Here is a 12,743-nt window from a genome sequence, read left to right as displayed (position 1 = left end):
CTAAAAAATTAAGCCAAGTCAACTAGGAACCAGGGTTAACATGTCAAATCTAAGTTATGAGACCGAGACAATCACATAGAAATAAAATTAAAAAAATAATTACAAAACTCAATTCTCAATCAATCAAATGTTAAAAAATCAATTAAAAATAAAAATAAAAAACCACCCAGGTCAATCGACCAACCCGTGACCTGGGTCATGAAACCGGAATAACATCATAGAACGCAACTCAATAATGAAGGATGAAATTAAAAAACAAAATAATTAAAAAGGACAAAAAAAACCCCGAGTAAACAAGTTTAACTCGTGACCCAGGTCATAAGATCATGATAACCACGTAAAAAGAAAGAAAAAATTACGAATGATGAAATTGAAAAAAAAATCAATTAAAAAAAATAAGAAAAACTTGAGTCAATTTGACTAATTCGCAAAACTCAGGACCCGAAGCATGAAACTGTGGTAGCCTTGTAGAAAGAAAATTAAAAAAACAATATGAATCTCAATTCTCAATCAACTCAATGATGAAGGATGATGTTGAAAAAAAATAATTAAAAATGACAAAAAAATAACTCGAGTTGACACGGCTAAACAATAATCATAAAAACTTGCAACCTGAGTTATGAGGCTAAGATACCTTTATAGAAAGCAAATTGAAATAAATTATGAAGTTCAATACCCAATAAATCTAATGTTAGAGGATGAAATAAAAAAAATAAAAATAAAAAATCCTTAAGAATTTTGAGGGCTAAAATGAAAAAAGCCTTGACATTTTACTCTTTATTGCTACAATGAAATAGTAAGGCCTTTTAATACATGTTAATCTTATGGTGTTTAGTTAATATCTTACAGACATAAGACACAAAGATAATTATAATAGAGATTACATTCATGTCTTTTTCTAATAAAAAATTATTTCAAAATTAACCAAAGATAATTTTATTTTTATATCTTTATCTCTCAAATTAAATATTTTTTTTTAATCTTTTCTACATATGTGTCTTCAACGCAACCTTAATCTTAGATGAATATTTGGTTTCATGGATAAGAAATTGCATCATAAATTACTTGAATATGTCCTTGACTGACTTTTCCATTTATAAAACCATTCCTTATAGAAAATCCATCAATATAAGATAATTTTAAAATATAGGTTGCAAAATAATTTATGCAAATAAAGAATTATATTTATTTTAATTTATTCATGGTTTGATATTTATATATGATCAAATTACAAGATTTTCATAAATACAATATCATATGACAAAGATATCATTACTATATATATATATATATATATATATATAGTACGAAAATAGAAGTAAGAACTGTGTTTTTCAATACATTTTAAAAAAATTAAAAGGTATGGTAAAAATACTATTCCCGTGGATACATTGCACTGTGAACAAGAGTAATGCTTTCACCTTCTTATCCTTTAAAAATACTCAAAAGCTAATGGTTGAGGATAAAATTGTCATTGTCATTGGACTGTTTTGGCATTTTAAAGTTGATTAGGGACAAAACATGTATTTTACCTTCTAAATGCATTGTAAAATGACATCAATGCCCTTAAAAGTAAGAAATGGTTAGGCTAGGTTATTTTTTTTTATTTTTCATATAAAAATACACAGTAAAATAATAATTATTTAACCTTTACAGTAAAAAAAATTAATTGACAAAAGAGGTGTTTTTGTCTTTTTTTAATGATAAACACGGTAAAAACACTTAACTATCCTTAAAGTTTAAATTCTTAAACCTTGGGCCAGATGATATTTTTGTCATTGTGCTACTTTTGTTTTAATAATGGGTTAGGCTATGGTAGTTTAGCCTTTTAATAAATAAAAATTATTTTAAAAAAATCATGCTAACACATGTTGAACACAAGTTAGCATGTTAATCTTTTGTTGTTTTTAGACAATGCTTGAAGTTAATTCTAGTGACAAAAGTACCATTTCATTGCATTTTTGATATTTTTTCCATAACCTTGCAGCGCATGCATTGAAAAGATTTCTGGTTTAGCATTAACAATTATTTATTTTTTCTTGTTTCTTTCATCTCTCTTTTTTAAGCGTGTGTGCTCTACCCTTCAATTTTTCAATTCAACCTCTAAACATCTTTTTTCTTTTTAATTAAGTTTGTGTTCTTTTAGTTATTATTTATTTTATTTGAAATAATTTATGAAATTGAGTTATCTTGGATATTTTTATTTATTGTTCTTTGTTAAATTTATTTATTTTAAATTATTCTTGAATTTAATAAAATTAATTATCTAAACATAGAATGATGCCCACTTCCTTTTGTTTTGTCCGATTTGCTCTTTTGTGATGTTGTTTTAGCAACCCAAGTAACTTTTTTTTTGTCATGCATCTTTTTACGGTAAAGTTTAAATCGTCTTAATTTTTTTTATGGTGGACAATGTACATTGGAGTGATGGTAAATCTCAAGTTATTTGTTCTTTTCTTTGTTTTTTTTTTGGGATATGATATCAATGACTCATTTACTTGTGTTAATTGTTTCATTTACTTTTGTTATTTGTTGACAAATATATTTTTTACAGTTCATCGGCTATTATTACCTAATTATTAGATTACCCATTAGATTCTTAAAAGTCAAGTCAGCAACTCGAGTATCATGTTTTTCTTATTTCTTTAGATACACTACAATTATTTGAGCATCTTGGCCACCGACAGCTAGCACCGGTAGCCAATCCTATTCTACCTGTAAAGAGTGAGTCTGGGATTCCCTTTTCACTTCGCAATTCTTGTTTACTTTGTTTCTCGGCTTTTGCTTCAATTTCGTCACACAATCACTATAATTGATGATTTCTATTCACGTGGGAGTTCATAAAATAGAACTGCCGTCGCATAAAGCCAAAAAGGTAGCAGTGCTTCGGAGTTCAGCTTGTAACCGTGACTTCGTGGATACACTCCCAATGATTATACTCAGGAGAGTTTTTTAAAATAATTTTTTATTCTTAAATGTATTAAAATAATTTTATTTTTATTTTTTTAATACATCAAGAATTTAAGAAAATACTTGAAAAAAAATCAATCTCATGTTTTTTCAAGTTAAAAACTCTAAAATACAGAAACACTCCCGTCTCTAGACTACATTACTTTGACGGCAGATTGCTGGGACTCACGAACTGTCCCTCCTACATAGATGCTTGTGGATATCCATAGAATATCTGTAACTTATATATAGCATAGGACTTCAATATTCAATTTACTTCCTAAATGTCACAAAATCTCCATTGCCATCTTGCGCTGCGCATCTCAGCCAACACAGCAAAGGAAAACAGACTGATGATCCAGCATATAAGCATCCATTAAACATAAATTTTATTCCAATAACACCAACTATTGACACAAAGCATTGTTCATCTTGAGCCGCACAATAAGTTTGATAAATTCCTTCATGCGAAAAATTAGGATCCACCAAAATGCTATAACCATTGTTCCATCTCTCCTTTGATTTAACCCTGTTGCAGTAGAGGGAGAAAAAGGTTATGGCTGTTTAGACATGAGGTAAACTGAACTACTTCAAAATCTCAAAGCAAACATCATCTTTATCTCATAGAAAACACATGCTCAGTAAATTTGCATCATAGTTTGAATTGATGGGATTGAGGAAGTTGCATTTCAATATATATGTGATGTTAATGAGCCTCAAATCTCTCATTTTCCATTTTAACAGTAGTATTTTGCCAGGAATGCCCTCGGCAATTAAAATCAGGAGCACCATTATGCTTTTGAAACCTATAATCTTGAGGTGACGGTGCATATGCATGTTCGTGGATCTGTACCAATAGATATTGCATCTCTTCCCTGTTACTTCAACTTCTTTACTGACCACTAGAGGAAATAGTGCAATGCAGGAAACTTACATAAACAGTAATTGAATGTGAGAATCGAAATCAACTGGTTGCTGGGAGGAACACTCTAATAAGCTCTTTAGTAGTGACTCTTTTCCTACAAGTAGGGCATTTGGCCTGTCTTTTGATTGCGTCTGATATGCAAGTCTTACAAAATATGTGTCCGCATTTTGTTGACATCTCCTCGACCAATGGACACAAGCAAATCGGGCAGTTGAAGGTTGGCTCCTTTGGCGGCAGGGTCTGCACATTCTCCCTCTGGCAAAAAAGTAAAACAGTGAGCATCAGAGTTTCAAAATTCATGTATGCATTACATGCCTATGCAGGCACATCAGCACACACGCACAAAAAACAAAAAAAAACCAGAGAGACCCTTGATCATTATTCCAATATTATTCTTTTATATCTCCACTGTAACTCTAAAATCAAAACAAAATCACAACTTGATCAATTATTCCAATATTATTCTTTTATATCTGCGCTGTAACTCTAAAATCAAAACAAAATTACAAATATTAAAAGGCATCCAAGGTCCAGAATACCTAGAATAACAATCAGAATAATCTCCTAGCATGAATGCAAAGGGGGTTAACTATTAAGCACCTAAAAGCAGTGCGTATGTATCAAGCTCCGATCGCAGACATAAAAAGCCATTAAGACATCCTTAAGATTATTGAAAACGGTTGCATTACTTGCAACATCTCAAGTCATTTATCAATAGGAACAGGAACTACTATAGGAGCAGCTATGAGGGCACATTACCTTAGAGCTACTGCTGCTACTTCCGCCTTCCAAGTTGATATAAAGATCACAATTGATGATCGTTTGATTCGGCGGAACCCTTCTACGCTTATTGTGAGTGAATCGCCCTACAGTACACACAAACAGACAATAAGAAAAACATGTGCACTTTAAAAAAACACAAAGCAACAATTCCATTAACAGAATACACCCACCACCTGACTCTACATCAACGACCGCAGCCCTCCGGGAATTGTTCTTAGCCTGAAATTAAATGATAATAATAAGAAGAAATAGTAAGAAAGTAACAAACTCTCTCTCAAGTTCAATTGAAGAGAAAGTACCTGAGCAAACGCTCTGGCCGACGATTCGACGACGTCGTCGTCGTCGTCGATAGCATCAACATCAATAGTAGGAGGCGGCAAAGACGGTCCTTGTCCGTTTCGTTGGTGGCTTGCTTGCACTCCTTGAGGAGGTTCAATGCGGGTGGTCGAAGTCCCTTCTTCATCTCTTCCATCAATCGGAGGAACGTTTAAGTCCAGCACGGTCTTCCTTCGCCGATATCCTCTTAAAGGAGGACTCTTCACGCCCTGAGTCTGGCCGCTCATGCTCGATCAACAAGCTTCGATCGTACAAAAAACCACAGCTCGCAAACGATTGAGAGAAATTAGGGGAAAATCGAAGGGAAAGCAATCCGATCAAATCGAATTAGAGAGAATAAAAGTCGAAATTTAAATTGGGAGGTGTTTATTAGGGTTTTGAAAAATAGCGATGAGGAGGAGAGAGATAGATATGTGAGAGACTGTTGGTTGAAGAAGGTAAACAAGAGGCGCTGCTAATAAGGGAGAGGGAGAGGGAGAGGGAGAGCAGGTGCGTCCGGGTAGTCGTCTGGGTCTTTGACACGGAGGTCGGTGATGGGGTTGAGGATGTGTGCACGTGGCCCATTCGTCAGCTGTTACGTGTATGCTATTAGACGTGAAATGAAAAAAAAAAAAAAACAAATTGCTTGGGGCCTTGCAATGGAAGCCCGGGTCCAATCCGGGCGACTATCGGCTCAAGTTTGGATTAAAAAATTAATTAAATTATTTTTTTATTTTTTAAATTAAATTTAACTAAGTGGAACTAAATTGATTGGTTTGGTTAGGTTTTATATATGTTAAAATAAATTAAATATAATTTGAATTAACAAGTCTTTGTTGTAGCTATATTTGAAAGATTTTGATTATGAACTTTTAATTTTGCTATTTTTGAAAACATTTACAGAAACAATCAATTGAGATACAAATTATGTTGGTTTTTTTAGTTGTCAAGATTTAAAATAAAAATTATACCAAACCGCTTATTCTTCATTTTTAATAGAAATAATCAAATAAATTTTGATTTATTTTCAAATGTGTTATTGCATAGCTCAAGGGAATTTTTCAAATGAATAATATCATTATGCCAATTTGAATTAAATGTTTTTTTTCTTCTAAAAAGACATGTGATATTATACGGGAATATAATACACACAAATTAGAACCAAAAGGACATAATAAATATTTGTCGTATTAGATAATAATATAAATTATATTTTAGAATTGAGTTCTCACCTAACAACTTAAATTTTTAAATTAAGGTAATTCATTAATTTGTTATCAGAGTTTGATAATTAAATGATCATAAGTTTGATCTAAAATTGAATAGACAAATTCTAATGAATCATTGATTCATCTAGTATCTAAATATATGATTAATTTAAAAATTTACTAGATCAAAAATTTATGATGTTAAAAAAAATTATAAATTCACTTGTTCAATAAATTTCTTGAGTGTTCTAATTCATCTAAGGCATGAAAATAACTCGAAGCATGGACCTAATTTATAGATACTTTTCTTAAAAAAAAAAACATTGGAATACATCTGATTTTTTGTTTATCAACAAAAACCCGTACTAAAAAAAGGTCAGGATTTCAACTATGGAATTTTCTTATCCAAGTATATATTATCTTCACCACGAATTTTTTTCTTGACTAACAATATTTGCAGTTTTACCAATATTTGCGGGTTTCTTGATTGTTGTTTTCCCTTGTAGAGGAAATAAGGTGATTAGGTGGTATAATTAGGTGGTATACTACACACAATGTAGTGTAAATATGTACAAATACAAATTTAAATAAAAAATAATATAAATTATATTTTATAATCTTATTCGACAAGATCATTTATATAAAAATAAATGGAGTCATACATATCCATTTTAATCGGTATATTCTTATATCCATGTACAACTTAATCTTTTTCTCAATTCTTTTTCCTTGTTTGAGAAATTAAAATAGAATAGAAATGTAGATAAGAGAAAAAACTGATGAGAAGAGACGTCATTCCTTGACTGAGAATGATGGTCAAGAGACTATTTACTTATTTTTTATTATTAATTTCTTTTGTAAAATATAATGTCTAAGTAACTCACTAAACGCACAGTGTATTGGTAGCTATATGCATAAAAATTCAAATAGCACCTGAGATTTGCTCCCTTTTCATTTGCCATAAACACTGATCTTAAATCATATTACTGGGTTGTGTAGTAAAGAAAACCTAGTTGATTATATGATTTAATGTTTTTTTTTATTGTCTAGGCTTATTTTAAGTGTTCAAATGTCAACCTTCAGAGGCAATTTCTGCTTGATGCACAAAGATGGGTGATAATAATCGTTGCAATTCATTCCCCTACACTTTTTTGAGTGATAATTGCTCATTCACCTCTTTCTGTGAATATTGTTTTAAAACTCGGACAAATCTGATAAATCAATTTAGATTTTAAACTAATTTAGATTAAAAAATTTAGAGAAAAAAAGTTAATTAACCTGGTTTAAAACCCAGCAGCTATTAACTCATTGACTCTTTTTTTTTTTAAATTTTCTAGGGTTAAAATGATGTTTTGATTATTTTTTATATATAAAAATTATTTATTGACTCTTCCAACACTTTACCTTACCCTATTCGAGTTTTAAAACTATGCCTTCATCAACAACTGTTTTCAATAAGGTGACACTTGGTGACTTGTTTGAGACATGCTACAGATGAAGGCAAAACCATCAGAGTCGGGCATTTTGCAAGGTGTAAGCGATCATGAAAATTTGTTGCATGGAGCTGGGAGGTTTACAAAGCCACACTCACATTAGGCAACAACAATTTGCGGCCTCAAAGTTTTCCAAGTGCCACAAGATCATGATTCAAATGCTGCAACTGTTGCATAAACTCGATCAATGCAGACCATATGTCTATCGAAGTGTGCCCAGTACAGTAAATAATCACAAAAAGGGGTGTTTACCATATCAATCAAAGCTGAAATTACTGTAATTGAATTGACAAGGTTCTCAATTTATTCTTTAAAAGTTACTGGCTCGAGTTTCACAAATCTTATGCTTACTAGAGGTTTACATGATCATTAACTTCAAGACCTGTAAGATTAGTCGAGGTATACACAAACTGATCCAGACACTCACGTTAATAATAAAAAAAAACTGAAACTACTTTGATTAATGTCAAATGATTCTTACTCCTTTTGAAGCATGGAGCCCTCCGTTGAATTAGACATATATCTTGTTTATTTTTGCGTTTAAAAAACACTTTTGAAAAAAATTAAAAATTTATTATTTTTTTCTTTGCTTCAAATTAATATATATATTTTTTATTTTTTTAAATTATTTTGACATGTTGATATCAAAGATGATTTTTTAAAAATAAAAAAAATATTATTTTGATATATTTTTGAGTAAAAAATACTTTGAAAAACAATCACAACCACACTCCCAAACCCACGGAGAAGAACCACCAAACACTAGCAAGAAAGAGGGAAAACACTTCAACTTGGTAAAGATCTGATGGGAAGACTATGGCAGTCGGTCCATGGTGTTTGAGAAAGGTAATTATATAGGCAATTTAGAAGGACTTCTGCCAGCAAATGTCAGTTCTCATCAATCAAAGAATGAGTAATTCTGGCCGAAGTTGGTACAGTTACAAAGAAGAACGATGCAAGCACAAAGAAAAACATAATATCTAGATTCAAATAAAAGAATCTCTATGAGGTTCTTTATAGCCAAATATAATAGTGAAACTGGAAGCTAAATAACAGACTTCGGTGAAAATCATGTAAAAGTAAAAACAATAAGGAATTAAGGAGGACTACATTTCCATTACACATTCTGTTTACCATCACAAAGTCCACACAAATAAAGAGGTTACTCCACGAAGTGATCCTCCAAAGTATCTACAAGCCCCACAAACCTCATAATTTACCACAATTTGAAATGCCTCAGTTTCGGCCCCATGGAAAGCAGCAAAACTGAAAAATAGGGCAAGAAGTTAGTGTTATGTATATAAATGATATGATCCTCAAAAGAACAAGAGATTATGCACTTAGTAATAGACAGAGAGTCATGACATACCTTAGCGCTGTCACTTGGGGTTTGCTTACGATCATAGGCATGGGAAGACTCGGTAGGCATGCCAGGCATCTTCCCTTCCCCAATTTGCTTTTCCTCCCTCACTTTGTTGAAAATGTGAGTGTAACCATCAGCTGATGAAGGGTTGTTCTCATCCCAGTCACCAAATTTCGGAACAGCAGCTCCCTTATCAGGCTGCCACACCAGGAATAACATAATCAAGAACAACTTTTGACAAAGATTTTATCCAGATCACAATACTGAAAGAAAAAAAAAAGACCAAGAGGTGCTTCAAGAAATTCTTCATTTTGGTTTTGTTGACTAAAAATGGAGCTAAAATCAAGAGAAAAGAGAAAAGCATCACATAAGAGTAGCTCAGAAAAGCAAGCTTGACGTATTCATATTTCACAAGGAAAAGACTAAACCATCAATGATGTAAGCTTGAGTGGAAAGACTTTGTTTACAGGTAACTTCTGATGGAGATAGGTGTTTGATTAGAAAGAAGAAAAAGGGTTGCAAATGTTTCAGCAGACAAAAAAAAAAAGAAGCTGAACAAATCCACAAAAAGGAAGATGCGTAGGGAAAAGGAGATAAAATTTACACTTTCATCGCCTTTTGGTCTCAGTCGGGATCTTCCAGGAGTTCCTTGAATACCCTCGTTTGAATTTTTTCCTTCCCAGGAAGGTGATGGAGCTCCACTGTTTCTCCCAGAAATCCTGGCATGGTTATGGATTGGGGATTGCTCCATACTGTTTTCAGACCCAATACTGTATCTTGCCGGTCGTTTATGGGCTTCACCAAAGCTTGGTCCCCGTCCCCCATAACGTTGAGGGGCTGGGTCATAACTAGCTCTGCGGTTCAAATTTTCATTGCGTGCTGGAGAATTAGAGAACTGTTTCAGATCACTTTCTTCCCTGCTCGTTCTATGCTCATGTGCTTGTCTAACAGCTCCCTGCCCTGCTGCTTCCTCTGGTGGAGCTTTGGCTCTAAAAGGAGGGGCTTGATCTGGAGCTGCATAATCAGAAACTAAATCGGGGTTCTCCTGGGGATCATTTGGATTTATCATCTTCCCTCCGGTTCGGCCCTTCCTAGCCTTGTCAAAATAGGCTGTATATGGAACATTCTCTTCACTTTCCCAATTACCAAACTTTGGTACATGTGAACGTTGCTGAGAAAAAAAGAGAGATTGTTATACCAACTATAAAGAAGAACCCTTGTGCAGGCAGCTAACTTTTCATCCATGAAAACACGCCACTCCATCATTAATGACACTTCCATGAAGTAGCAAATATCACACAGGTCACAGTTGGTGAATCCTTGTAGGCTAATCCATGAGGAATAATGGCGAGTTCTAAATATTCAAAGTCACTCCAAATATGAGTCATGAAAGACTGTATAGCCGTACAACATATACTTTATTTTCTCTATAATGCACAATCATAGCACAGATCAGACAGTAGTATCGAACTGCAGAAAGTCCATGTAGTTAAAAAGTTTTTATACATCTCATGTCTGTAAACTTATGAATGCATACCCAGTGACCTAGACAACTTCAAATTGCAGTCTGATGAAAGTTCCACACATCTGTGTAATCTGAAAGTGAGCTTATATTTTGACTTTCTTGTCAATGAAAAAGGTGCGCAGGAAAAAGAGGATAAGATGAAAAGGAAAGAATCCACATGAAAAGAATAACTTGCAGCTTTTTGCAATTTGGATACCTGGTTAGCGGGATATGTTCTCTAATCAAGAGGAAAAATATACCATAAATCAAGCTTCCAACGAGGAAAGGAAAAGAGGTACAAATCAAGGTTGCAAAGTAGAAAGGTCTACAGGTTTCTCCTATTGTAACCACAAAACCTTCAGCTTGAACACTGCCAATTACAAAATTTTGAGCTAGAAAGTTCAGATCAGAATCAGGGATTGATGACACAATTATGACTGCTCAGTTGGAGAGCAAGTATTGTGGTTGTTTTAGAGATGAGTGGGACTAGTCTTTCATCCATATTCCAGGAATCAAGTATGCTTACAGCATAAAGAAGGGGCTATTCTACTAATGCTCTCCATGCTTCACCTCTTCACCAGAGATACTGTTGATCAGAATAATATCCTATGATTTGAATGGAAAAGGGCACAAGTATGGCATACTTACAGCTATTAAAGAGATAATGAGTAACTTGTAATGCTAACCATGTTGCCCTCGATCACCTACCATAGATATATTGGAAACAAATCTGAAAACATGAATCCACTTCTATACTTCGATGATGCTTGTTCTAGGGTAACCAAGGAAGTAGTCTTCATCCCATAAGAGGAGTTTTCTTCTTTATTGATCTTATCAGTTACATATCTTAAGTGGAAATGGTTTAAAAATCTCAGAACAAAGTCATATTTCTCTAAAAACTTCCATCTTAGAAGAGGCAAGAGAACGCTTTCACACACACACACATTCAAGCCTTCCATCGTAGAAGAGGCAAGATAGTGCTTTCACACACACTAAAAACTTCCATCGTAGAAGAGGCAGGAGAATGCTTTCACACACACAAGCACAAGCGCACAGACACACACACATGTATATTTAGAGGGGGTGCTAATCAAGCAGCGTTGCCCGAAGTCTTAGGCCAATCAAAGCACACCATAAGCAGAAACTCGGCAAATAAGTTTCATCATAAGCAAATTTAGTTAGCCAGCAATGGATTGCCACCTAAAGTCAACTCATACCCCATGTCATTTGAGAATTATTTTCAAATTTCAATATCAAAATTAGGCAAGCCATGTATTTCATCAATCAAAAGAACTAGCAATTCTTGGTCCTTCAGGAATAAAACACCCTTTTTTCTTCAATTGCCAAAACTGGAGCATTGCCAATCAATCAACACAAAGACAATCAACCATAAACCACACAGATTAGACAAACCCTTTTTAGTCCTTAAAGATTAAAGCACAACTAGAACATAATACAAACATACACACACACAGAGTGAAATCCAAGCTACAATAAGCACAGAAAGATAAAATTAAGGGAAAACAGAAGAACTTACTGCCATTTCTCTCTGAACCAAGAAGCCTGGATTGATGAAACCCAGAAACCAAACGCAAAGACTAACCCTTCAACAAAACTCAACCTTTTATGTAATAAAATCAAGTTCTGTTAGAATTACAGCTCCTTCGGAGAACCCTTCAAAGACCCCAGCAAGAAAGAGAGAGAGAGAGGGAGCTTAAGTTGAATAGATAGACTTTTCAGAGAGAAAGAGCGTGTTTAGAGAGAGGGCGAGAGGGGGGGGGGGGGGTTATCAACCATTGACCAGAGCAACCGGTAATGTTTGACAATTCTTCTCTCTTTCTCCTCTCTTCTCTCTGTAAAAAACGAAAGAACAAGGACAAATTAAATTGAAGTCTCTGTTTCTTCTCAGTTTCAAGTGTCCCTGTCTCCAAGTCAGTCATCGTATGTACTGTTCCCAGCATGTACATACGATCCATGAATACGGTATTCTTTCTTTGCCAGAGATATTTCTCTTCCTTCCAGGTCATGTTGAATGTCGTGGTTATTGAGATCAAGCATCCTTGTACTTCTGCATTTCTCTCAATTTGGTCCTCTATCAATTAATTTTTTTTAATATGACCCTTTTACTTATCTTCTGCTACTTCAATAGGCCCTCCCATCAAAATTTAAACGTTGAATGTTAAGTTCGCCTTACCAACGAGAT

The 12,743-nt window shown here is 33.7% G+C and overlaps 2 protein-coding genes across 5 annotated transcripts; both read right to left on the bottom strand.

The window, feature by feature from the left end:
* Positions 1-3,172: 3,172 nt before the first annotated feature.
* On the bottom strand, positions 3,173-5,560 carry LOC133690875 (uncharacterized). 4 transcript variants are annotated; one of them, XR_009841521.1, is made up of 5 exons: positions 4,957-5,558; positions 4,828-4,876; positions 4,634-4,740; positions 3,803-4,129; positions 3,173-3,478 (listed from the first exon to the last, which is right to left on the bottom strand). XR_009841521.1 is itself a non-coding variant. In XM_062111141.1 (5 exons), exons 1-5 carry the CDS (start codon positions 5,218-5,220, stop codon positions 3,357-3,359), a joined length of 648 nt encoding a protein of 215 aa, XP_061967125.1. In that variant the 5' UTR covers positions 5,221-5,560; the 3' UTR covers positions 3,173-3,356. The 4 variants fall into 4 exon arrangements, 3 of the variants coding, with proteins under 3 accessions (XP_061967125.1, XP_061967126.1, XP_061967127.1); XM_062111141.1 differs by having other exon boundaries at positions 4,024-4,129; positions 4,957-5,560; XM_062111142.1 differs by having other exon boundaries at positions 4,024-4,129; positions 4,831-4,876; positions 4,957-5,560.
* Positions 5,561-8,637: 3,077 nt separating this feature from the next.
* On the bottom strand, positions 8,638-12,385 carry LOC133692839 (RPM1-interacting protein 4). The gene is made up of 4 exons (XM_062113990.1): positions 12,078-12,385; positions 9,641-10,207; positions 9,043-9,234; positions 8,638-8,939 (listed from the first exon to the last, which is right to left on the bottom strand). The coding sequence occupies exons 1-4, from the start codon at positions 12,081-12,083 to the stop codon at positions 8,910-8,912; spliced, it is 795 nt and encodes a 264-aa protein (XP_061969974.1). The 5' UTR covers positions 12,084-12,385; the 3' UTR covers positions 8,638-8,909.
* Between the last annotated feature and the right edge of the window lie 358 nt (positions 12,386-12,743).

Source organism: Populus nigra, chromosome 4 (genome assembly GCF_951802175.1).
Source record: "Populus nigra chromosome 4, ddPopNigr1.1, whole genome shotgun sequence".
Classification (NCBI taxonomy): Eukaryota; Viridiplantae; Streptophyta; class Magnoliopsida; order Malpighiales; family Salicaceae; genus Populus; species Populus nigra.
Note: the sequence above shows the minus strand (reverse complement) of the source record. Positions and strands in the feature narration are given on the sequence as shown.

Coding starts and splice junctions, on each gene's coding strand:
- LOC133690875 (XM_062111141.1), bottom strand. CDS start 5,220: ATGAGCGGCCAGACTCAGGGCGTGAAGAGTCCTCCTTTAAGAGGATAT. Junction 4,877..4,956: donor CGGCCAGAGCGTTTGCTCAG/GTACTTTCTCTT, acceptor ATTTAATTTCAG/GCTAAGAACAATTCCCGGAG. Junction 4,741..4,827: donor CGTTGATGTAGAGTCAGGTG/GTGGGTGTATTC, acceptor TGTGTACTGTAG/GGCGATTCACTCACAATAAG.
- LOC133692839 (XM_062113990.1), bottom strand. Junction 9,235..9,640: donor GACCAAAAGGCGATGAAAGT/GTAAATTTTATC, acceptor CTGGTGTGGCAG/CCTGATAAGGGAGCTGCTGT. Junction 8,940..9,042: donor CCCCAAGTGACAGCGCTAAG/GTATGTCATGAC, acceptor CCTATTTTTCAG/TTTTGCTGCTTTCCATGGGG.